This window comes from Candida tropicalis (assembly GCF_000006335.3).
Source record: "Candida tropicalis MYA-3404 genomic scaffold supercont3.11, whole genome shotgun sequence".
Classification (NCBI taxonomy): domain Eukaryota; kingdom Fungi; phylum Ascomycota; class Pichiomycetes; order Serinales; family Debaryomycetaceae; genus Candida; species Candida tropicalis.
In genome coordinates, this window is record NW_003020040.1 from 19,243 (window position 1) to 45,992 (window position 26,750).

At 32.4% G+C, this 26,750-nt stretch overlaps 8 protein-coding genes across 8 annotated transcripts; 3 read left to right on the forward strand and 5 right to left on the reverse strand. All coding sequences in view use genetic code 12, as the record gives it.

Annotated features, from left to right (window-relative positions):
• Positions 1-872: 872 nt before the first annotated feature.
• Positions 873-1,475, forward strand: CTRG_05973 (uncharacterized protein; the record flags this gene model as incomplete). The annotated part of the gene is made up of 1 exon (XM_002546449.1): positions 873-1,475. The coding sequence occupies one exon, from the start codon at positions 873-875 to the stop codon at positions 1,473-1,475; it is 603 nt and encodes a 200-aa protein (XP_002546495.1).
• Positions 1,476-1,640: 165 nt separating this feature from the next.
• HSL1 (protein kinase) lies at positions 1,641-6,011 on the reverse strand (the record flags this gene model as incomplete). The annotated part of the gene is made up of 1 exon (XM_002546450.1): positions 1,641-6,011. The coding sequence occupies one exon, from the start codon at positions 6,009-6,011 to the stop codon at positions 1,641-1,643; it is 4,371 nt and encodes a 1,456-aa protein (XP_002546496.1).
• Positions 6,012-8,661: 2,650 nt separating this feature from the next.
• YNK1 (nucleoside diphosphate kinase) lies at positions 8,662-9,117 on the forward strand (the record flags this gene model as incomplete). Its single annotated transcript, XM_002546451.1, has 1 exon — positions 8,662-9,117. The coding sequence occupies one exon, from the start codon at positions 8,662-8,664 to the stop codon at positions 9,115-9,117; it is 456 nt and encodes a 151-aa protein (XP_002546497.1).
• A 389-nt stretch (positions 9,118-9,506) lies between these two features.
• On the forward strand, positions 9,507-11,885 carry CTRG_05976 (SAGA complex subunit; the record flags this gene model as incomplete). Its single annotated transcript, XM_002546452.1, has 1 exon — positions 9,507-11,885. The coding sequence occupies one exon, from the start codon at positions 9,507-9,509 to the stop codon at positions 11,883-11,885; it is 2,379 nt and encodes a 792-aa protein (XP_002546498.1).
• A 202-nt stretch (positions 11,886-12,087) lies between these two features.
• Positions 12,088-14,181, reverse strand: GYP8 (Gyp8p; the record flags this gene model as incomplete). Its single annotated transcript, XM_002546453.1, has 1 exon — positions 12,088-14,181. The coding sequence occupies one exon, from the start codon at positions 14,179-14,181 to the stop codon at positions 12,088-12,090; it is 2,094 nt and encodes a 697-aa protein (XP_002546499.1).
• A 1,230-nt stretch (positions 14,182-15,411) lies between these two features.
• On the reverse strand, positions 15,412-16,491 carry GRE3 (trifunctional aldehyde reductase/xylose reductase/glucose 1-dehydrogenase (NADP(+)); the record flags this gene model as incomplete). Its single annotated transcript, XM_002546454.1, has 1 exon — positions 15,412-16,491. The coding sequence occupies one exon, from the start codon at positions 16,489-16,491 to the stop codon at positions 15,412-15,414; it is 1,080 nt and encodes a 359-aa protein (XP_002546500.1).
• Positions 16,492-17,638: 1,147 nt separating this feature from the next.
• MIG1 (transcription factor) lies at positions 17,639-19,105 on the reverse strand (the record flags this gene model as incomplete). The annotated part of the gene is made up of 1 exon (XM_002546455.1): positions 17,639-19,105. One exon carries the CDS (start codon positions 19,103-19,105, stop codon positions 17,639-17,641), a length of 1,467 nt encoding a protein of 488 aa, XP_002546501.1.
• Positions 19,106-23,702: 4,597 nt separating this feature from the next.
• CTRG_05980 (uncharacterized protein) lies at positions 23,703-26,111 on the reverse strand (the record flags this gene model as incomplete). The annotated part of the gene is made up of 1 exon (XM_002546456.1): positions 23,703-26,111. The coding sequence occupies one exon, from the start codon at positions 26,109-26,111 to the stop codon at positions 23,703-23,705; it is 2,409 nt and encodes an 802-aa protein (XP_002546502.1).
• Positions 26,112-26,750: the final 639 nt, after the last annotated feature.

Genomic DNA, 26,750 nt, shown 5'->3' on the forward strand with positions numbered 1-26,750 from the left:
ATTGTGGATAATCATCTAACCCTAATTGAAAGGCAGTTCTATCAGTATTAAAATCAAACATAAATGGATTATTACAACCTCACGTATTGAAAACCGTCTATTAGCTATCTATTTACAAGAATTGATTGTCTACAGTATCATTAATCAGTGATACACTCAGAGAGATAATAAATAATTGTACTCTTGTTCTATAAAATGATATCCTTAAAATGTTTGCAACCAAGATGACAAGGCGGGGGAGTTTTTTTTTTTTTTTTCGGTGGCCAAATTAGCCAACTATAAATAGAGCAGACAACCCACCTGAAATAAAAATTCATCATTCACTTTTTGCTTTCTTCTTCTTTTTGAATAATTCTACAGCATACGAGGAAATGATTTTTCTTTATTGGTCATTATACCAGTTATTACACATTTTTGATGTTACTTTATATTTAGAGGTCTGTTCTCTAAATGTTTTTACCTAACTACTAACCTTTGTTTCCAGAATTTCTAGCATTTTCATTTGATTAATATATGTATTATTTTTATTGTTATTTTATATATCATTTCAACTATAAACCAGGATGTAAATTTAAACCCTTCCGTAGATTATTGTCACATTGGTGTATCTTCATCTTCTATTTGATATCTTCATTTTGAATCTACATCTCTAGTGACAACACTCTTGGTCATTTAAAGATTTCTTTCTTACGTTGATAAGCCCGAGCGAGAGAATCAACAAACAAACAAAAAAAAAAATTAAAAGGGCAAAAAAAGAAAAAAGTATTTCCCAACACTTTACTTTCCACTCACTCCATTACATTCATTATTCCCAATATCATCATCATCATCATCATCACCGTCACTATTTTAGATATATTCTTTATTTAAATATGTCAGGATTAGAACAATCATTATTTCAATTAAAATTCACAGCTAAACAGCTTAATCGTCAAGCTTCAAAAGCAGCAAAAGAAGAACTTCAAGAAAAAGCCAAAATTAAAAAAGCTTTAACTCAAGGTAATCCAGATATAGCTCAACTTTATGCTCAAAATGCAATTCGTAAATCAAATGAAAGAGTAAATTTATTAAGATTATCTTCAAGAATTGATGCTGTTGCTTCAAGAGTACAAACTGCTGTTACTATGAGATCAGTAACTGGTAATATGACTCAAGTTATAAGAGGTATGGATAAAGCTTTACAAACTATGAATTTAGAAAGAATTTCTCTTGTTATGGATAAATTTGAAAATCAATTTGAAGATTTAGATGCAAGTACGAATTATTATGAAACTACTACTAATAATGTAAATGCTTTAACTACTCCACAAGAACAAGTTGATGAATTATTAAATCAAGTGGCTGATGAAGCTGGCATTGAAATGAAACAAGGTTTAAATGCTACAAAAGTTGAAGTAACAAGTCCCGTTCCAAATGCAATTTCAGAAGAAAAAGAAGATAAGTTGGCTGAAAGATTAAGAGCTTTAAGAAATTAGAAATGATTTTTTTTTTTTTGCAGTAATTTTCCTATTGGTTTTTTTTACTGATATTTCTTTTATATATATATATTAATGTACAATTATTACAATGCTATATCATCTATAGGGTTTTGAATTTTGCACTCTAGTTTACAAACAATATTTTTTTCAAAATTAATTTTTTCATCTTGTTGAATTATTAGCTTGTTCCTCTTGTTTAATAATATATGTCACAATGTTAACTAAATTTTGGAATCCCTTGTCATTACCTTTAATTCTAATCAAATGCAATGTAGACGAATTAATCAAATCAATAACTTCAATTTTGAACTTTAACTTTCTACCACTGGAGAATTTACTTGGAATAACACCAGTAATTAACCCAAATTCTTCATCAATAGTAACTTTCGATATTGATCCTTCAATTTTCTTCAATTCTAATTGGTTCTTAATGACTCGAATAAGTTGTGATGCAGTCAATGTAGAATCAATCATTTTAATATCTCTGCTAGTAACTTTAGCATCATCACCATCTGAGGATCCACCAGCCAAAGAATGGAAAAATTTCTTAAACCAATTACTACTCTTTGGTGTCTTATCTTCAGTTTGTAATACATGTTTAGAACCAAGTGATATTCTCGAAAATCTGTTATGTCCCTTATTAGGTGATCCAGGGGTAGTCAGTACAGGTGGATTTGGTTGTTGTGCTAATACTGGGGTGCCTGGTGCCTTTGGGGCTGCTCTCTTTGGATTCAACGATAATCTTCTAAATAATGATGATTCTTTTGGTTTATTATCAAAAGTATCTTGCACTGGACTAGAAATTAACATCTTGGTATCAGCAATAGAAACTCTCTTTTTCTGGGCATCTGATCCCACATCAAGTTCATCTTGCCCTTTTTTACCATCTTGTTGGTCATCATTTTCACCGCTTAACGGAAGAAGTGGAGATCTTGGTATTGTTGTGCTGAAAATTCCAGTAGAATGTCTAGATTTCTTCATATCATGTGAAAAAGAAGGTTCGTTAAAACCACCACCAACAGGACTTTCACTGGTCATCTCCACTAATGAATAATTACTACTTTGAGCTTCAGCAACAAATGAACTTCTAGCATCTTCATTGCTATTTCCATCATTAACATTGTCAGCACATGGTTCGTCATCATCGTCTACTTCTTCTTCTTGTTGTTGTTCTTGTTCTTCCTCGTCAACCAAGACTGGTCCTTGCTGTTGTTCATCTATTCTGCTGTTATTTCCCTCCAATGTGGCTTGTTCGTCTCCGGATGAATGGCTCTTAATCAAAGTCTCTTTAGAATCAACATAACTTGGCTTTTGGGTATTTATCTTGCCAATATCAGCAACTCTTGAGCTTATAAGTTCAAAATCAGAAAATTCATTATCCAACAAATGTGTGGTGTTGTGAGAAGTTTCTAAATGAGCTGCCAGTGGGGTGTACGAATATTCAGTATCTGCAGTACTAGCATCCGATTGTTCACCGTCAAAATCATAATTCCCACTTCCACGAACTTGATATTTTCTGTTTCCTGGAGTGTTTGCATCTTCTTCGTCTTCTTCTGATGTTGGAACAGAGATAAATGGTTTCTCACCTTCACCATCCTCTTCATCTTCATGAATGGTTGTTGTGCCTCTCACTTTAATTCCCAAGCCTAATACAGTGGATGATTTATTATGCGTTCTTCTAACAACTGTGTTTGAATTATTGATTGTATTGTTCATAATTGTCCAATCACCTTCTTCATTTGCAACAGTATTATTTCCCAACAAACCGCCGAAGGAAAATCTGGAAAATCTTGGATTTGGAATTAATGAAATGTTATCGTATGCACTTTCGTCTTCCTCTTGTTTTTCTTTGACAAATGATGGGACGTGAGATGGAGCTTGAGACGGTTTGGTTTCATCAATATCATTAAGCATCGATTTGTAATAAGAACTTTGAGTACTTTGTCTTCTGCTCAATGATGGAGCAGATTTCAAACTTTCTATTTCATTAAACTTATCAATAGTTAAATCATCCTCTTTCAATATAGTTTCATTGTCATCCATGATAAGACTTTCTCCATCATCGGCGGTTGGAGCATTTAAATAACTAGCCAAATTCTTGGAACTTGAAGTTTTCAATTGTGAAGAAAAAGTTCGTGACACAGTAGGAGCCAAAAAGGCTGATAAATTCTTGGAGGTGGAAGTCTTGAAGTTGCTAGAAAATTTCTTTGGAGAAGGTGCAACATCAATACCTAATTTGTGTAAAACCTTCGATGCATTATCATCAATACTCACATTACTTCTGTTTAAGTTTGGTGATCCTAAAGTTCTTGCTCTTGATAATGGACTGGATCTTGGATCCAATAAGGAGATTCCTGATGGTGGAGCGAAATCGTCAGTTACAGAACGACGATGGCTATTTGCTACTAGTCCTTCAAAATCATGAGCACTTTGACGTTTCTTCAACCTTTCAATTGCAGATCGTTGTTGTTCTTGTAATCTTTGTTTCTCTTCAAGTTTTCTTTCCTCTTCAGCCAATCTCATTTTCTCTTCGGCAATTCTCTTCTTCTCTCGTTCAAGTTCTCTCTTGGCCTCTTCTTCTTGTTTCAATTTCAATTCCCTTGCTTCATTTCTTTGACGTACTTGTTCTGCAAGTTCTCTTTCTTTTCTTGCCAAAGCACTTTCTGCTCTCTTGGTAGAACTGTTTCTAGATGGGGCAAGAGAAGGAGCCAATGTTTTTGGTTTGGAATTCTCCTTTTCATTATCAAAAACCTCCTCACAAATCATCTGGAAATTCAACAAGGATTTGTTACCAAATGTACCAGTTAAGTTTCTCTTGGTTTTCTTTTGTTGCTCGACATCTCTTTTAAGAGTTTGCTCTTTAACGGTAATAGAATTAGTATTAGTTTTTGGAAGTTCTGGAACTTTATTAGCATCATTAGTAGGAGATGTAGAATGGGCTCTTCTGGTGGATGAAGCAGTAGATTTCAAAGAACGGGATGATCCACTTCTACTCTTGGAAGTGATTTGATTATTCTGATGGAGCATTTTCTTCTTTGTGATAGAAGTAGAAGCCTTGTATTGTTTAGGGGTATTTGGTCGATTAGTGATATTGGACAAAACATTACCCTTGGCAGAAGTTGATTTTTTCAATAATGATTTATTAGAATATATTGATGCTGAATTGGTAACTTTTTCCTTCTTAACAGTTGTATGCATTTCACCAGTAATATGATCAGTGACAATAGTTTTCACATACGATGTAGATCGTGGTATGGATTTAGCTGATTCTAAATCATTGATGCTGATAAATGAATTTGAGTTTGAAAGATGTTCATTCCTATACTTCATCAACAAATAGTAAAACATCTTTTCAGCACATCTATTTGGTGATAGCAAGTGGGAAATAATGGTATTTTCATTACAATTGTGAAACAAAACAGACAAGTTCTTGAGAATCTCTTTGTCAATTTTTTCAACCGATTCAATAGGTTTGATATCAATGTTGTGGATATCTAAAGTAGTGGTTGAAGCATATGAGATAGGTGGCTCAGGGTATTTAGTTAACAAAGGATGGGTCAAGATTGCGTCAATTGTGATACGTTCGTCTGGGTTGACTTTCAACATTTTAGTAATTAAATCTTTTGCTTCAAAACTCAAATCAGAAGGCATATTGAATTTCCCACTTTGAACTTTCAATAATAACTTTCTGATATTCTCATCATCAAAGGGTAAATGACCAGTCAACAAGGCAAATAAAATGATCCCACAAGACCAAATGTCAGAAGGAGCCCCATGATAGTTTTTACCAGCAACAATTTCAGGGGATGCATAATGAGGAGATCCACAAGAAGTCTCCAATAATTTCTCTTTAACTTCCAATGCAGCCATCCCAAAGTCAGCCACTTTGATGTTTTTGTTGAAATCCAATAATAAATTCTCTGGTTTCAAATCACGATGACAAATATTGAATTGGTGTAAATAGTTGATCCCATTGATTATTTGCTTGAAGTAATTGATGGCTTCAAATTCTTGTAGTTTTCCCTTTTTAATCAAATAATCAAATAATTCACCACCTTCGATATACTCCAAAATCAAATACAAATCATTTTTGTTTTCCCAGACATCATAAAGACCCATGATATTTGGATGCGAAATCAATTTCATGATGATTATTTCACGTTCGATACCATAAGGTAATCTTGTGGCATCATCATTTTTACGTTTATATTTTGGATTTTCCAATTTCTTGAAATTTGATTTAGGAACAATTTTAACGGCAGCAAGTTGGCCAGTATTTGTATTTTTAGCCAATCTTACTCTACCAGTAGATCCTCTACCTAAAGTTCTTCCTAATTTCCAAGGACCAATCTTATTTTGAGATTTTCTTTTTTTATTTGAGTTGGTAGTGTTTGTAGAAATTTGTGACAAACGTTTAGTAGCATTTGTCACTGATTGTACTACTTTATCGACATTGATTGAAGATGGGTAGTCAGGGGGTGGTAAGTAGCTTTCAAATTGATGTGTAGATTTTTTATGGGCAACAGTAGACATTGTTGTAGTGTGTGTAATATATAATAAAATATCAGTTGAATATAATTAAAGAATGAACTATAGTTGGTTGTAGTTTAAGCGAATGAATAGTAGTTAATAATTGGAACTAGTTGATTCTAGTTAAGAATATAAAACACGAGTTATCTATATCTATTGGACTGGTTTGATTGATAGATCTGTTTGTTAGAAAAGAGTGTTGTAAATAAAGAAGACAACAACAAAAAGGCAGAAAAAAATGAAAACTTTTGTTGATGATTTAATCCAATTCAATTATTTATTGGTTGATAAACTGATGAAGTTGAATAGCTCTTCTTTTGCTTAAATTCCTTTCTTGAATGAAATGAATGAAGTTGGAAAATGGTATTGATTGTAAAAAGTCTTCGTTGCTGTCCTGGTTGAGTCAAAAGAAATGTTGTTGTAAAAAAAAAAATCTTTCTCCTGTAAAACAAAAAAAAAAATAGAAAATAGAAAATCTCAATCTTAGACTCAACTTCAAATTCAACCTCAGTTACTCTGACAATGTAGAACTTCTAATTAATTGGGTTGTAAAATTACTAAAAATTTGTGGACGTATTTCTACAACGAGTGTCAGGTAAAAGAAAAAAGGGGAGAGTGGCAGGAAAGGGAAGGGAAACGGACAGAGGTGCTCGACAGACAAACAGGCAGCCAGACCAGGTGAAATTTTTTTTTCTCTCTCTCTTTTACCCTTTCTCTAAGTAAAGTAAAATAAAGTAAACAAATAAATTAAATTCAAAATTCGTGTCGTCGTCCGTTGTTGTGAAATACGTATGCGTGTGTGTAATATTACAAATCAAATCTAGACTATACACACACACACATAGAGTATATTATTTTTGTACACTTACAAATTGGCTTATATTGAATATTGTAGATTAACTCAACAGACATCTCCAGACACAAGCATTGTTTCATTTATGTGTGGGTGTAGTGGTCTCTACTGTAAATTATCGCGTCTACTCTGTTCTCTTCTTCTTCCTCTTGATCATCAACATCTTCATTATTAGGTCTACTGCAAAGTGGCAGGGTGCTTAGGTGAAATTGGTTCGTTGGTTGGCTGTAATTCACGTGTGACAAAACCAAAGGAGTTTTTGTTTATTTGTTTACATTTGAAAAAAAAAAATCCAATTTGGCGTTATTTTGTGCGCAGATAATTTTTTTTTTTATCTTCTTTGGTTGCAGAATCAGAAAAAATCAATATTTTGACACGCGACTAATTTAAACGGTACTTTACAACCAATACGATTTCATTATCTTACGTCTTGCGTCCAATTTACTCCAATCCACTCCACCTCTATCCCCCATCACCACCACCATGGAAACTAGCAACCTGGTTGTATTATCACCATTTGTATATGGTCAATTGGTATAGGTATCCCAAGTTGTGATTAATTAATTTAAACAGTGAATCAAAATCAAAATCGAAACCTTTTTCTTTGATCCGATGTTTCAAACAATGTATCCAACAGCCCTTTTTGAACAAATTCGCAAAAAAAAATCTTTTTAAGACGTGTAGCAAAACTGTATAACACATACAAAATAGAAAGGTACATTTACATTGTCTCGTTGGTTGCTAAATATGGGCTGTAAGCCTTAGCAGGGCGTTTGCTTTTTTTTTAAATTATTATTATTTTGAGCCATCAATTTTGATAACAACTTATGCAGACAGTTGTCGTATAGCCAATACAAGAGTTGTTGTAACCAAGTTAAACACTCATCACGCTCATCATCATAATTTATTGATTCTTCATGAGTTATATTTCTGCATGCATGGTAGATTAATTAAAAAAGAGACACGTTCAACTGAAAATATAAAGGTTATTGTAACCCATGGAGCGAATATTTGTATTCAATTATACATGTACAGCAAGAGAGAATGTTGCAACAAAAATTTAACTCCTTTGGGATGAGATTAACCCCCAATGAAACTATTACAATCCAAGAGATGTCCTTTCAATTGTTTCAAAATCAGTTCTCGTGTAATTAATGGAGATGGGATATTAAAAGGAATTTGTTCATGTTAATTTGGTGCAATTCATTTGTAATGGAACAGTATTATACGGATGAAAACCAACCCAAGGATAATTTGCTATGAATTTATTACAATGTTTGGTTGAAAATTAATAATCCTTCTTCTAGTAATTATCAACTAATCTGATAACCTTTTTTTTTATTTAAATCAGATTAGTTGTTACAATCTTGCTGCAAAATCATATACACCCATCATACAGTTACCATTCTAAATTAAGTCCAATAATAGTTGAATTATACTTCGCAGTTAACTTCCTTCAACGATCGTGCATCCCCCCACACCAGAAAAATAATACTACGCCGTCGCCCGCTCGTCTCGTTTTACCTCACTGTTCCCCCAGACGATGCCAGCTCTAAAAAACGTATAACGATGAGGGAGAAAAAAAAAATTGTAGAACCCTAATTACAGCACAATTTCATTTCATTTTTTTTTTTTTTTCGTTTGGCATACCTCCCCCCTCCCTCCACGGCCACGAGTGGTTATCCAATTAGAACTTTGAAGAAAATTTTTTCTCTTTTTTTTTTTCATCACATTGAATTTTTAAAAACTTCTTTCTTCTTTTCTTACTTTGTTAACAACAACAACTAGTATCCAATTACAATGTCTGACGAAAGAACTTTTATTGCTATTAAACCAGATGGTGTCCAAAGAGGTTTGATCTCTTCTATCTTGGGTAGATTTGAACAAAGAGGTTTCAAATTGGTTGGTATCAAATTGGTTCAACCAACTGAATCTTTATTGAGAAACCACTACGAAGATTTACAAGAAAAACCATTCTTCCCATCTTTGTTATCTTACATGTTGTCTGGTCCAGTCTTGGCTACCGTCTGGGAAGGTAAAGATGTTGTTAAACAAGGTAGAGCTATCTTGGGTGCTACTAACCCATTACAATCTGCCCCAGGTACCATCAGAGGTGATTTCGCCATTGACATGGGTAGAAACGTTTGTCACGGTTCTGACTCTGTTGAATCCGCTAACAAGGAAATCAACTTGTGGTTCAAAAAGGAAGAATTGGTTGAATACAAACCAGCTTTGTTTGGTTGGATCTACGAATAAATTTGTTAGTTAGAAATACTTTGTCAATTGATATTAATCAATTGAGTATATATATACTTATATATCTATTCATTTATTACTATATATTATCTAAATAACTATTCAAATATAAATTCAAACCAACTTCAATCTATTAGCTTGAGTTTGTAATTACAAATAATTTACAAAGGGAATTTTCAGTGATCACAAAAATGTCGTGTCCTTTGACCATGTCGTGTCGTGAAATTTTTTTTGAAAAGTTATGTCGTTGATTTCATTACGACTTAATTTCAATTGTAAGAGAGAAAGAAAGACAGAAAAAAAATAATACGTTCGATATCTGAGACCTTGCCTATCAACTAATCAATATTTTATAAGAAAAAGTTGAACAAAGTATTGTGATATAAATCATGGCATCAATAGAACAAGATGATCTTTTCAATGTTGGAGATGATGAAGATATGGAAGATGAAGAATTAGATGTTCCTCAACAAGAAGATTATCCTATGGAAATTGAAGAAGAAGAGGAAGAACAACCTAAAGAAGATGTTGAAATGAACGAAGGTGAATACGATGAGGATCAGGACGATGATGATGAAGGTGAAGGAGAAGACGAAGATGAGGAGGAAGACGATGAAGACGATGAAAATGGAGGTGAAGAACAGGAAGAAGAAGAAGAGGAAGACGAGGATGAAGAAGACGAGGAGGAAGAAGATGAGGAGGAGGAAGAAGAAGAAGAAGAAGAACGTGAACAAAGTACTGGAAATGTATCTACTGCAATTACATCACCTAGAAGTAAAGATCAAGATGATAGTAAACTAATAGTATCTGAAGAACAAGATCAATTACCTTCTACATTAATAGAAGAAAATAAAGATGAAGATGGTGATATACTATTAGGACAAGAAGCAAGTGAAACCACTGAAAAGCCTCAATCACAATCACAACCAAGCAGTGATGAGTCAAAGTCCACAAAAGAGCATACTGAAGCAGAAGAAAAGAAAGACAATAAAGAAAAACCTTCACAACTTCCACAACCAGAACAAAAGGAACAAAAAACCCTACCAAAAGAAGATGATAATACAACTGCCCCAGAAATCATACCCGCTAAGGAACCAGAACAACCATCGACTATAACATTAGACAAACAAGAAGGAAGTGACCAACAAGAAGAGAGTAACAATACCACTGAACAGGCCAAAGATAAGGAACAACTAATAGATGATATGAAAGAATCACAAGAAAATCTCACATTTCGAGAAAGAATTATTGCTAAAGCACGTAAAGCTACTGAATTTGATATTATTCCTCAGGTTGCCATTCCATATACTTCACAATGTCATTCATTAGCATTTACAGAAGGTCCGAAATGGATATTAACTGGTGGAGAGGATGGATTTATTAGAAAATATGATTTTATTGCATCTATTCAAGGGAAATCTCCATTAACTATGGCACAAAAACATAATCTTTTAAGTGATTCATTAACTAATGCTGGTGTTATTTGTTCATATTGGGAAAATGAACAACCTTTAACTAGAAAACAATTGATGAAACAAAATCCAAAATTAAAAGATAGTGATTTTTCAACTGGTAGTGTTAGTTATGAACCTAAAGTCAATCCTGTTTATGCATTAGATGCTGAAAGAAATGGATATTGGTGTTTATCAGGTTTATTAAGTGGTGGTATATCATTATATACTATGAGATATAATGAAGGTACAATTCATCATTATTTTCATCATGGATCTAGAGAAAATCCAAAAAGAGGTCATAATGATGCAGTATCAGTATTAAAATTAAATCAAGAACAAGATAAATTTTTAAGTGGTTCATGGGATAAAACAATTAGACAATGGGATTTAAATACTGGGAAAACTATAATTGAATATGCTGGAAGTTCTGGACAAATTTCAAATATTCAATTCCGACCTGATGGATTAGGTGATATTGTATTTACTTGTGAAAACCAATCTTCTCCTTCACCACCACCACCACCACAAAAAGAAGAAACCAATTCTATAAATAAAGAAAATGATAATGATAATGATGATATTGATTCACTTTTCGGAGGCGATGATGATGATGATGACGAAGATATAGATATGGATAAGTCAGAAAACAAACCTCTTGAAGAATCACTTCGTAAAGCTGAAGAATCTATTGATACACCACACAATAATAATCCAGGATCATCAAGTACAACACATTTAAATTCTAATATTTTCATGTCATCAAGTATTGATGGTACGATAAATATTTGGGATATTCGTACAGCTAATCCAGTTATTAGAATTGGAGTTTCAGAAGGTACACCACCATGGTGTATGTCACTGTCATGGTCAAATAATGGAGATTTTATTTATGCAGGTAGAAGAAATAGTACAATTGAAGAAATTTCAATTAAAATGCCTCATAAAAAGAGTAATTCTGGACATCATAAAGATACAATGATTCCAAATATTTCAAAATTATTACAATTTCCTAAAATTTCAGGTCCTGTTAGTGCTTTATCAACTATGCCAAATGATGATTTTTTATTATGTGGATCAAATGATAATATAAGATTATATAATTTAAAATTATATGATGATTTAAATAATGAAAAATTTAATTTGAAAAAACAAGCAACTCCATTTTTAATTATTCCTGGTCATCATGGTGGTATGTTATCTCTGTTATATGTTGATGAAACTGGTAGATTTATGGTTAGTTCAAGTGGTTATCGTGGTTGGGGCCATGGGGCATTTACTGATAGTGTCTTGGTTTATGAAATTGATTTTCAATAAATTACATTATTAATTAATTATAAATAAAGGACAATCATATATAAATTAGTATATATCATACAAAAAAAAAATAACAATAAAAAACAATTATGTAACAATAAATAAATATAAATTTTTTTTTAAAACAAAACTAGAATGAAAATTAAAACATCAAATCAAACCAAACTAGACTAAACCATCGACATCATTATTACTATTATTATTATCCTTGAAATCCGTAAATTGTATTTCTTACATTTCCAATTCCAATTTGACCCAATATCCCTGAAGTTAAATGTGAATTTTTCACATAATAAACCACATTATTCAAACAATCTTCAACATCATCAACAACAATTCCACCAATTGAACTTAATGTATAAATAGGCTCTTGTTCAATTAATGTTTTAAAAGTAGTTGATATTGAATTTAAAAAATTATGATAATGAGAATTATTATACTTTACAAGTATAAAATGAATCATAATTCCTAAAAATCCAATAGTTATTGAAATTTTATATAAATTATTCGTCAGTAATAACCAATCCTTATTTCTAATAACAACTTTTTTATTCTCATCATTATTACTATTATTATCTGGAGATGATGAAGATTCATTAATGGAATTCTCATTAAGGAATAATTTCTTAAATATCATAGAAGATTTCAATTTATGTAATGAAGTTGAAGTAATTGAAGATGCTAAAGTTAATGAAGAAGCCAACAGATTATCACTTGATTCAGATTCATCAAATGGCATTGATTGTATTGAATGTGTTAATGATTCTGATTCTTGTTGATTTTCATGTAATTGTTGAAATATCTTTTCTTGATAATTCATATCATCTATTGATTGTCGAGATATTTCATCATCTTGTATAACCATTAATTCACCCAATTCTTGTTGATTTAAAAATTTGAAATATTTAGTAAATTTCTCTTCTTTGGCAATAGATATACTTGATGAATTACACAACACAGAATGTTGATTATAATCATTAAACCATTTATTCCATGTGGTTTCTCTATTTGTTAAATTTTCAATAGGATAATCTTGTAATAATTCTTGCGCTTTATTTAGTATTTTAACCAAATTAGAATCAGTCAATTCTTCAAATAAATTAGTTGGTGATACCACTGTATGTACCAAATCTTGGTCAACATGATCAAATTCACATTCATCATCTTCTAAACCTAATTTCTCCCAAATACGATCTTTAAATATTATCAAACTGGCAACGTAGATATACATATTGATCAATACTGAATTATAACTCAAACTAAAATCCCACAATGTCAAAATCTGATTAATATTGGTTAAATCATGTGAATAAATAGTCAATATACAGGATAACCCTTGATAAAATTTATAATCATAATGTAACCCTTCAGAGTGAATAAATGAATTTGAAGTTTGTTTAATTAATTCAAATAATTGATCATCAACAATTTCTAAAATCATGGGAATTAATTTTAAATGATCAATTGATAAATTTATATCCGTTAACATATAGTCTCTTAAATGGAAAATAGCCAAGTATTCCAACATTCTAAATGCCAACTCTTCATCAATCTTATAACCATCATCTTCGTCTTCTTGTTGGTCTTCCAGATTCTCAACCTCATTGGAATTAAAATCATCCAGTTTATCATTTGGTATATAACATACTAATAATATTATACTAGCAATATCATGGAATCCTTGGTAATAATTCAAACTTGGATATTTCCTCAATAGTTTAATAATTAAATGAGATAATTTAATCTTTAAATTATCAATATCATTAGGAGTTAATATTGTAGTATATGAAGATGGACCCAGATACAGAAATGTTTGAATATGATTTAATATAGTAAAAGATCTCTGAATATCTAATTTAACTTGATCTTCATCTTTATGAGGTGGCAATTCAACATATTTCAAATCTTCTAGAAATAAATCCGGTGAAATTTTCAATAAATTAGTTCCCAAAGTATTGCTATTATTATTCAATGAAGTTGACAGAATAGAACTATTATCTAAATCATCTTTCTTTGTTGTATTAAAATAATCAATACCTAATAATAATGGCCAAATTTTACATCGCAAGTCATTATTAATTAATCCATCAGTAGATCGTGATAAATCACTTAATAATTCCAACACTTCTTGTTTATCATCTTCTTTAGTAATAGTATTATAAATTTCTTTAACTTTCAAACTTTTAATATGATCATTTAATGGCAAGTCATCATTATCTAGATATAATGATGTCCCCAAATAATCTATATCCATCGATGGTTGATAAGTCACCTCCGATGCAACCAACGAAGACATATTCTGTTTATTCCTTGAGATGTTATCTTGTGTGTGTCTTGTATTATCAAACTGTTGAAAAGTTGCTTGTACTTATAAACAATAATCTATCTTGATATCCCTTGTTGTTACAGTAGTTGTCAATATATCAATGCAAATGAACCGGGGGGGGGGCTCTTTCTAATCTCTTTCTTTCTTTCTTTCTCCTTAAATTTTTTCTTTGAGCCATGAAATTTCTTTGTGTTACTTTTGCTATCAAAAAAAATATAAAAAATAAATGAGTTATTTTGCAAAGGACACGACCTGTCACGTGAGTCAGGTTCATCCATGCCGACTCTCATTCTTCACCAATAATAATCACCGACGATTTAATTGGTTGTCACTTGCCTATGATCACACTCAACAATAATAGAAAAAGATGGTGATAATGTGGTATATAGAACACCAAAGTTGTACAATATAGAGCTGACTATTAATAATAAGATAGACAGAACTCAGGATTAAAATCACTTGAGATTGGGGTGATACCTATCTCTACAGACAATTCCAATTGAGATAAACTAAAACATTAAAATATATTATACTAAATTATAAACTTATGTAGATGCTAGAATGATTGTATAAAGTTAATAGAATGCAAGATATAGAAATTATATGTCCTGGACTTTACATCCACTAGATATACAAACTTAGATTGACAACTATGCTCAAGCTGTACACCATTCATTATTAAAATTTGTTCTTTACTGAAAAAAATGAAGGACGAAAAATTTTCTCTTATTTATAATGCAAATACGCGGGCGTGTACTTTTGCACAAAATAAGGAAGAGTAATGATGATGTAATACAATTTAAGAAGTACTATCAATTATTTAACTCAAATATACTATTACTATAGTACTTTAAATTTCAAAGGATAGTTGATCAGCAATCACATTTTAGCAAGTAATTACAGTTATCTTACAGAATGTCACCACTTTGACTACTTTATACTGTACCATAAGTAGTGATTCCACCACAAAATAAAGGAAAATGGCTACTAAGTCTCCCCTCCCCCCACAGAAGAGAAATTACGAATACTGAAACTATTTGGATAATATTGATTAGATAATACTATGTGGTGCTTATATCGAAAGAGATGATTTTGTAAGTAGATTAAAGTTATTAGTTTTAGGCAGACAAACTGTTTTAGATGCCATATAAAAAATTTTTCTATCTATTAATTAATAAACAAACACAGATCTTATTGAATTTAAACAAAGATTGGAATGTTGTCCCAGTCCCATGGATCATTGAATCTCAAACCAATGTCCAATTTAGCAATATTGTCCAAATCATCCTTAGTCAAGTCAAAGTCAACAACAGACAAGTTTTGAGCTAATCTTTCTGGATTGTTTGATTTTGGAATAACAGCAATATTTCTTTGAGTAGCCCATCTTAATAAAACTTGAGCTGGGGATTTACCATGTTTATCAGCAATTGATTTAATAGTTTCATGTTCAAATAAAGTTGGGGTGTTCAAAGCTCTCTTGGATTCCAATTCCAAGAATGATTGTGGACCAAATGAAGAGTAACCAGTAATGGCAATACCAGCTTTTTGAACATATTCAATCAATTTTGGTTGTTGCAAGTATGGGTGATGTTCAATTTGTAAAACAGCTGGTTTGATAGTAGCACCTCTGATCAAATCGTAAATCAAAGCACCAGTAAAATTGGAAATACCAATAGATTTGATCTTACCAGCTTCAACCAATTTTTCCAAAGCTTTCCAAGTATCTAATAATGGAACATCTTCATAGTGGAAGTTATCACCATCACCACAGTAGAAACCAGGTGGGTATTTTTCTTCAATTGGAACAAATTTAAAAGCAATTGGGAAATGAATCAAGAATAAATCAACATAGTCCAAGTTCAAGTCACTTAAAGTTTTGTTTAAAGCAGTTTCAACATTCTTTGGATCATGGAAATTGTTCCATAATTTAGAAGTGATGAATAATTCTTCTCTTTTAACTAATCCTTCTTTAATGGCTCTGTTAATACCTTCACCAACTTCTTTTTCATTACCGTAATCTTCAGCACCATCAAATAATCTGTAACCAGTTTTGATAGCATTGTAGATTTGGTCAGCAGCAGTTTCATTATTGACTTTCCAACATCCGAAACCAACTAATGGCATTTCATAACCAGAGTTTAATTTAATGGTAGGAATAGTAGGAGTAGTAGACATGGTTCTATAGTATGTAATTAATGATTTTGAAAACAAACCACTAGAATAATTGAAGAGAAATGTCGATCTCTTTATAGTTGTTGGAGAAGTGAAAAATTTAAACATTATTTAAGGGGGGAGATTTTTCGCAAGGGATAGAGAAAGTCCTTCCGAGTATATGACGAAAAGGCAATAGGAATTAAATACTGTACAAATATCATAAAAAAAGAAAAATTATCGTGGGGAATTCTTTTCCCCCATGTAAATGGAAAGTGAATGATTCTGTGACCGTAATCGTCATCAAATTATAATAATCTTAAAACAAAGCCTACAGAATTTGTTTTTCATGAATTTAAATAATAATTGTAGAATAATGGAGATTTCTTTCATGGAGCAAACAAAACAAAAAAGAAAACTTGTTGAAAATAAAAATGGAAATGTGTTGATTACATAATACACACATTTTATTTTGGTATAGGCTGGGGAAATTTAATCCGAAGACAATTAAATGGGTTATTTCTTTTCTTGTCCAATAATTTCGGAAGTATACTCATTATTATTATTATTATTATTATGTTGAAAGGAACACCTTCCATTTAACGGTTTGTTCACGTAGTTTTTTTTTATTGTTTGTGGAGAATGAAAGTGTAGATTGTACTGTAGTTATTTTTTGCCTTTTGGGGTGGGATTATTTTAAAAGAAATCGCCTTACGCTATTATCAGGGTGTCTATTACTGTATGTGTATCCCCCCACCACACCACAGCACCGCACATTGACAACTTAGACAAAGACAACACTATACTCAATTAGTAGAAATCACAAAGCCTAATGTGTAATAAACCACCTCCCCATTAAGTAATGTTCTCCATGGAGTTGTTGTTGTTGTTGTTGCACATACTTGTACCATCTGGTTGCATTTCTCGGAATAACTATACTGGAAAATGAAGTAACTCACCGAGAATTACTTCGAGCTTTTCGTATTAATTATTGGCCCCCGGATAAGTCTCATGATATGCAATGTTACATTTTGAATTTTTTTTTTTTTTTTTTTTTTGCCCACGGGGTGTATTGGCCGACAGAGAGGGCGAGATTTGTGGGAGGCGGGGGGAATTTCTCGCGCCAATAATCGGGCATCATTACTCGTCGCACGACTGTAAAACTACAATTGAAAATTATTAAAACTATTATTGTGTAAACTCTATAACCGTATCCCCTAAATATATTATATTAACGCATAAATAATGTAGTATATACTAAACTGTGTGTATGTATCTAATTTGACGTGGGTTGTGGATAATCTGACAAATTAGTAAAACTTAAAACCGATCTAATTGGTGGTAATTGAGTACCTGTAGTAGCTATACTTTCCAATTTAGCTTGAGCAGCTTCAATGATGTTACTTTGAGGACCATTACTAGCATTCAAACGTGGTGATTGTGAAGGTGTTTGTAATGGTGTTTCATTTGGTGAACTCATTATTGAAGAAATATTCATTGCTGATTGACATGGTGAATTTGGTCTTGATTTCTTATTTGCATGTCCAACAGTTCCATTACCATTGAAAAATTCCAAATTTAATGAAGTTGATGAAGGCTGTTTGGGTATTATATTAGATTTTGTAGTGTTAGAAGTATTTGTACTAGTTGTTGGAACTAATGGAGTCAATCTTTGTAAACCTGCAAGATTTGTAGATGATGTAGATCTAATCTTACCACTTAATGAACTTAAAGATGAAGAACTAGCATTGAAAATTCTTGGATTATTACTCTTTTGTTGAAAATATTCATTCAAATTACTAAAAGAAGGAGCAGGAACAACAATTGGTGGTGGCATTGCAGAAGGACTTGTATCTGGTGATGTACCTACTGAATGTAAAGTAGAATTTGGTTGACTAAATACTTTACTAGTATCAGAGTATAGGCTAGTATTAGATTCTGATTTGAAAATGGCAGATTGTGGACGTTGAGGTTGTGGTTGTTGGGCAGTGGTGTTTGGTGTTAGTGGTGGTAATCTAATAGCATCTGATGATGTTGATCTTGTAGTCATTGGAACAGCTTGGACAGTAATTTGTGGCTGTGGTTGTGGTTGTTGTGGTAGGTTTTGACGATTTGGAGCATTTTGGTATGAATTTGTAGGAGATGAAGGAATTGAGAAAACAGCAGAACCTTCTTGTTGCAAATGTGTAGGAGTAGACATATTACTATGTGGACTTGCTATGCGTTGTGGTTGAGGTGGTTGAATTTGAATAGGAACCGGTCCTTGTGGTGCTTGTTGTGCATGTGCATGAGGTGGTGGTGGAACAATAGAAAGGCCTGGAGCTTGAACAACAGGTTGCATATAACCATTTGGTTGAGGAACAAAAAATACTGGATATGGTTGATGGTAGACATGATTACCATTACGATCAATAGAAAATGGAATTGCAGTGTTTGGAACAGCATATGAACCTGGAGGAACATTCATTGGAGTAGGTTCAACCAAATCTTGATTCTTATTCTTTCTCTTTCTTGAACTTGGATTAGTATGAATTCTTAAATGTCTTGTTAGTTCATCTGATCTACTAAATCTTTTAACACATCCAGGAAAAGTACACGCATGAGGTTTTTCACCAGTATGGGTTCTAATATGTCTTGTTTGATGTTCCAATCTGTGGAATGCTTTATCACAATAAGTACACTTGTAAGGTCTATCCTCCTTATTCTTTTTCTCCTTAGAAGATAACATTTTTTGATTATTCATGATGGTAGGAATTGTAAACTTTCTTCTTATCAAATTGATATAAGTAATTAAACAGAAATAAATTTCCAACTCCGTATGTTCAAGTTTTTTTTTTTGGGGAGGAGGAGGAGAAGGAGAAGGAGGAGGATCTGGAGTTAAATTTATATGAAGAAATTAATTTGACCCAGAATCAAGCAACTAAGAAAAAAAAAAAAAATATTTGAACTGAGGAAAAAAAAAAGAAAAAAAAAGAAACGTGCACAACCCGCACTTTCCTGCATACCGGCGGGTCTTGCATAAAAAATAATATCAGCTTTGGCGCACTTGCATGATCTGGTTTGTGTAAATTATGCCTAATGGCTTATATAGGCCAAATTTTCGGAAAAACTTTTTGAGTTTTTTTATTCATTTTGAATTATCACTCTTACAAATATAAGTGAGTGCATGCACAAGTTTTGACTACAGCTGTTTTTTTAGTTAAAAGAAATTCATTCCTCCTGCTTTTTTTTTGGTTTAAAGCGAGTATATATTTATATATATGACTGACATCATAATGCTGGATACCTACAAGGTGTATAGAGTGATTTTTCTCTTTTTGTTCATTTGTAGTGCGTTTGAAAGTCTTACAGAAAGAAAGCCATCAGAAGAATTTCAGTGAAATGAACAAGCTGGTGATTCTTGTTTGTAAGAGAAATTTTATTCAATGTTAAACGAGATCTGTGTAACCATAAAACGGTCAATGTGTGTGTGAGTTCTTTCCATGTTCATTACACCAGTAAAGGGAAATCTAATTGAATAATCTTATTAATGGTACCTCTTCCAAGAAAAAATTAACCAGTTTCTTTTTTTTTTTTTTTCTTTATAACCCTAGATACTACAAAGTTTCATTTCTTTGATTTTTATTAATAACGATTATAAGAACAAGGTATCATTTGAGGGTAATGAATTAACGTTCCATTTTGTACGTAAACATGCTCAATGAGAAAGAAGAAAAAAATAAAAAAAAACGAGACCCAGATTATTTACAGAAATAACATTATCAAGAGTTTGTGATAGTCCGATGTTGGGATTTCTCGACTATAATGACATTTGATTACAATCTGTTAGTCTCTCGATCTCTATATTTATTGACACGATTAGATTAAGCCATGACTATTACAACTAAAATGAATCAAAAGAAAAGAAACGTTACGATATCATAATCTCTTATTAAAGATGAGTAAGATTAATTTAATAAGGTGACTACACATCCCCAACTAAAATCCCACACAAAGTTGCAAGTGGGGGGATTTTTGTGCAGGTGTACTTCTCCTCCTCCTCATATCACTCTGGAAAAATTTTTCACTATTTTTCCTAAAATGAAAAAAAAGAAAGAAAAGATAATCCGATGGTGATTTTGGGATTACACAAAACGGATAATGACTTTGTGTAGAATAGGTATTCCGACCGGTAAAACTATACAACCTACGAAGGAGAACAAAAGAGAAAGGCGGAGACAGCTCGATATTCAACTAAGCTGCAAGATAACTTTCCGTTTTGTAAATGAGGTGAAATTAGTTCTGGTATGTAAGACCCGGGAGATCAGAGGAGGAGGAGGAGGCTTGTAGTGGGAATAAGATGGAAAAAAAATAAGACTGAAGTATGATTGGGGAAGAGGGGCAGATGGAGGGGAAGATCAAATGATAAGCATATCATTGACTGAAAAACGGAGGAGGGGCAAATTGATACTGTTGGGGTGGTGGTTTGACATCCCTTGGTCCATTAATGACAGGATATTAGAACAGAAGAATAAAATTGGTTATCTTTCAATTTTCCTTTCGCGTGTATCGGAAACATTCTAAGAATGAGTGTGTATGAAGCTGAGTTCCTCCTTTTCTTTTTCTTTTTTTTTTGGTATCGTTTAGTTTCCTGTGAAGCTTGTTGGTAAATCGGGAGAATTCAGTTTATGTAGGAGAAGTTTGCTATACAAGTTAGCCCATTTGAAAAAATCTAGATATACTTATCAAAGCCACAATGAATTTAAATCTCGTTGTCTTTCTGGTTAGTCATCTTTGATAGATTATAGTTTCCCTAAAATCACCGAGCTATTTTTTTTTTTTGTTTTTTTTTTGTTGTTAATTTTTGTTATCATTGTTCTGCGAAAAGGAAGGTGGAAAGAGGATTTCATTATCTTACCGAATTATTACAAACCTTACAGGATCTTCAATTTTAATAATTTGCTCTCAATTCAACTTCCTTCATTCCGTGTAAGAACTGAAAAAAAAATACCAGATAAAACAATCCACAGTTATTCAAGCCCATGGGGTAATAATATTCATTTATCTAATTGTTCTACATTTACATGTTATTCCATCCCTTCTCTTCCACCGCAAGCTACATTTGCTCTTTGCATGTGCAATTATACAGTTATACGAATCTATTTATATCGTTGTTAGGTAGTAACCAATCTATGATTCTATTTATTAATAATAACCTCATTGAATTATTCATTTCTAGAATCCTCTTAAACCATTGATTTGCTTATTTATCCCTCAATAATGAAACTCCCCACTGTAAATATGGATTTTCCTCAACAATAATTTCATTGTCTTATCTCCTCCACCACATTGCCTTACATTGTTTGCGTTATTTTATTTTCAACTCCTATTTTTTTTTTTTCAGAGCAATACATTTGAAGCGATTGTATGAATTAAATAACCTTTTTTATTGTTAGATCCTGGAGATTCAATTCAAGCAGTTCTCGATGGGGGAGAGAGAGAGAAAGAGAAAGAGAAAGAGAAAGTAAAGCCGTAAGTGTGGAGGATGAGATTGTTATGGAAATTAAAAAGGGGATCCCCCACGTTGATATCACACACACAACATGAGCTCTTGTTTTTTATAGATATTTTAGTTTTAGCTTTTTGTTGACTTTTTAATTGAATTACCGTGTTTATTTAATTCGACAATTTTTTAGAAAGATAACAACGGGGAGGAATAACTTTAAAAAAATATGTAGAATAATCTTCTCCACTTAATTTCAGTACCGGGGATTATAAGAATTATATGATATTAGAAAGTAAAGATGTTCACTATATATGTAACGTGCTTAATGAAGATAAGAATAAGAATGTAAAGTAGGTTGTTTAATTTTTAAATTTTGATAGAAAACTGCAAATTCATATTGAAATTCTTAGAATGTTTTTACTAAATTGTGTTTATTAGTTTATTGAGACAAAACGATAAAAAAAGGGGACAAAGCCGGATAAATTATTTTAGCACACCCTACACTACTACTACTACGAACATATCTCCCCCACCATCTTTTAGGCACATATATAATTAATCAGATGGAAATTATCCATTTGTCTGGATCAACTGGTGATACTTACAGGATGGATTAGAAGTTGTATCGTTGGTATGTCTGAGTATATGATGATTATCGTTCATATAAGTGCATTACAGAGTTTACTCAAATATCTCTTTGCGTAGGTAGATGTATCACGTGATCAAAATGAATATAATCATGATTATACACCGAAAAGCTTATGGAAATCATGCTTAATGTGTAATTAACTACTACTTTACAGTTATGCTCTCTAGTAGTTATGTTTTATATTTCTTTATTGGCTTTTGATTAAAAATTTGTTAAAAATCAATCAGAAATAAACAAAAGTGGGAAAAAAAGATTTGGTAGCGAGGAGTAAAGATTACAAGAAAAAAAATAAACACATACACAGGCAAAAGTATAAAAAAGTTACTTGTGTTTGCAACAAAAAATTTTTTAATTTATAAACCACTTTTTCTTTTTATTTAACGTCAACAATTATATTCATTCACTAAAAGAGATATATCTAATATCCAAGTAGTTCCAAAAAGCAAGTATTTGAATTAATAGTTATTCTTAAAAATTGTACAATTTACTAACTTTCAAAGACAATCATATGTTAATTGTCACTTCAACTATAAAAGTCCCATAATTCAAAAGTGACATACAAATCCTATACTTTTATTATATTCAAGCCCTTTTATACAATCGAAAGGACCTTCAAAAGAAGATAGTGTATGTATATGGGCAAATACATTATCTTGAACCTTTCATCAAAGGAATCTCAAAACATTTTAAATAAGGGGCAAATGTTAGATTAGTGAAGGTCCTTCTCAACCAAGATAACAACTGTTGGTCACTGTTATCTTGGACCTAATTATACATATAAGTTGTGTAATGTGATTGGGTATATGGGGATAAAGAAGACCAGTGACCAGGTCTATTCTCCCCTACTTTTCTTTTTGTAGAGTGCCCGGTCACCACACCTCTCCTCTCACACTCCATTACTGGACCTAAAAGGATGTTGGGAGGGGGGGGATGATGTGGACCTCAAGAGGAGGACCACACTAGGACTGGGTCGGTCCCATAATGACCCAGTTCAATTCTTCCCAAAGAGAAGGATACAATGCCAGCAGAAAGGCGGAACACGACGTCTCATACGGATAACATTAACAAAGAGGAACTGCTACAGATATGTCAAAATGTTACCCTAAATATAGAGGGCATTTACTGATAAATCTAAAGAAAGGAAATAAATATATTAACGTAAGAAAATAGTCATATACAGATTAGATAACAGAAAAAAAAAAGAAATCAACCTTCTAGAAGATCATTTTCTTTATCGATTTCATTATCATACTTGTTACTAATTTTATGCAATTCATCAGTAAAGAAATCGGTAGATGGAGAAGATCCAGATTTACCTTTATTAGTTTGATGTAATGACATCATCAGGGTAGTTGTATCTAAACGATTGGCTTTTTCTGGAGTTGATTTAAATGGACTTATGTTGATCATTTTATTAATTTCATCATTTAATTCTTTTTGATCTTGGTCATCAGATGGTAATAAATTTGAAGATTGATAAGGTGACGAAGGCATATTAGCCATTGATTTTGTAGACACATTGTTATTATTAGATGAGGAGTTTTTAGTTGGTGATTTCTGAGTCGTTAATCCATTTTGAATATCTACTGGAGTTTTTGAATTTGGACTATTTCTATTTTTAGGAGATGAAAAGAAATTCATCCAATCAGTAGTATTTTCATTCAATGAATGAAGGATTTGATCATAATCCTGATCTCTAATTGGTGGATCTGTTGGTGGAGCAGTAATGGATGTTGTTGGAATAGTAGATGACTGTTGTTGACCCAAAGATGTAGGAACAGGAGGAGGACAATTTTCTTTGTTTTCATCATCATTTTCATTAGATGGAATACCAATTACTCTTGTATTTAATTTAGTTGCTTTTTTTGGATTTTCAACTTCATCAACATTAATGACCCTAGTATTTGATTTGGTTGCAACCATTGGAGGAGTTGCACCTGGCAATGGATCAATATCTGTTGATGGACCACCATAAACATTTATTTGATGCAATAAATCCAGATAGTCTGGAGTGAACCCCGGTGGAGTTGGATCATAACTTATACTATTTGGAGGAAAGTTGGAAGTAGCTTTATTTTGTATCACTTGATTAATTGCAGATGGTGTATGAGTTGGAGCTGGGAAATTAGCGCCCGGAGATGATATAGGTGCAGCCGAATTCAATGACATTGATGCACCAGATGCAAGTTTTTTCCCAGCAACAGCATCCAATTTATTAATTGGTTGATCCTCTTTTTGTTTCTTGTTACGAAGTTTTGCATTGTAACGTTGCTGATGAATATATTTTCGAACCACATGTTCTGGTCTCATAAACCCTTTATTCTTGTAAAATAAAAAGCATGCATTACATAATGGACCCAACATTCCTTCGTAATCACTCTTATCAAACTTACTAGCAGTCAATAATTTAGAATATTCAGAACGATATTCGGTCTCAAAATATCTCCAATTGACAGACGTACTGGTACGACAACATTCATTGATACAAACTAAACCATGATTTGAAGGTAATTTGGAACTTTGAATAGTGTGACTTCGTATACTGTCAAGATCATCTGGTAATTGTGTTGGGGTAGGAGGTTTGTATGGAGGTTGTTGTGGAGTGTAAGGTGACGATGCCGATGAGTTTTCTCCTATACTTTCATCATCCTCATTTGGAATATGATCTTCAATAATATTATAGTCTGGGTCATCTGAGTATGGTTCTTCATTGATAGGAGAAGATATAGCCGGGGTAAATGAAGTAATCATGGATCGCGTACGAGAAGCACGTTGTGGTTGAAGTGAGGAAGATGACGAGGAATTGGAATTAGTAACGCGTCTTTGGCTACTTCGACTATCATATGTAACTTTATCAAGACTTTGAAAAAATGGTGCATTCTTAAACCTTTCTTCAACTTTATCTCTTCTATGACGTGGAGTGGTTGATGAAGATTCTGGAAATGAAGGCAATGACAAAGTTCTAGTTGCTTTTGCCGCAGGATAATTTGTTGAATAATGTGACGATGAATATTCATGTGCTCTTTTTCTCTCACTGATAATTTGCAGATTGCTTCTTTGAGCTTTTCTATACTGATGACCTGAATGAGAAGAAGATACCTGTTGTGATTGTTGTTGCTGCTGTTGTTGTTGTTGCTGCTGCTGTTGTGGTTGAGAGATTTCCTTTGGTTTTTCAATAGTACGCAATTGCATTCTAATTTCAAGAATTTCCGACGATGATCTTGATTTGTTACCAAATATGGAGCTTGCACCTAAACTTTGACAAACTCTACCAGGAACCAAGCATGACTCATTAGAATTGAGCAAATTTGAAATTACACCATTAGCAACAAATGGTTCATGAGGTTGTTCACTAATATCTTGGTAATATACTTCGAAATCACGGTAAGTCAAATTGAACGTGTCTGGAGCTGATTTTACAACTTGTTGAACACAATCTTTAAGTTCCAATCCTCCTAGTGTTATTAGTTCAGATTGGTCTGAACCTAGTGGTATTTGAACAGTTTTAACAGGAAGTAAACTTTCTGATCGTGATAAATACACGTTAGGTTGAGTGTCTAACGAGTAGAGGATTTTGATTTGCATTGGACGTATAGATTCATCTTGGATAGTCATTATGGGTGGCGAATTATTATTATGTTTCTAGTGTTGTCTATTTTGTTGGTTGTTGTTGTTGTTGTTGATAGCCCAATGGGTTGGATTGTTGTTTTTGTTTTCTTGTGAATGGGTAATAATTGAGATGTAAATCAGTTTCTTGATTCAATGGTTATAGCAATGGCAACTCAACTCCAAAGGGATGGGATACTTGTTAATGTTCAGTAAAAGCAAAGAAAAGAAAAGTTGTTTATACAATTGGTGAGTTTTTTTTTTCTTACTTTCTGGATTTTAGTGAAAGTAGATTGATGGGAAAAAGTTTTTCTGTTGTTTATAGTTTGTGTAATTAATATGAAATAACCTACTGCAATACAAAAAAGCAATAGGCAAAAAAAAAGAGGAAGTCACGTTAAGTTATGATAGGAAATTTCAAACGGAGAATCACGTAAAAAAAAGACAAACCAAGCATAGACAATACCGGCTGTTCTAGTAGAGATATGTGAGGCTTAATGAATGTAACAGTAAACGATCTCTGTCTGATTCTCCTTCATCAACAATATACACGTCGGGAATTTGCACCTAAAAAATCAAAACAACGCGAAAAGTTTTTTTTTTCTTTCTTTTTAAATTTTTAGTTTTGGCTCACGCGCGCGCGCGTTC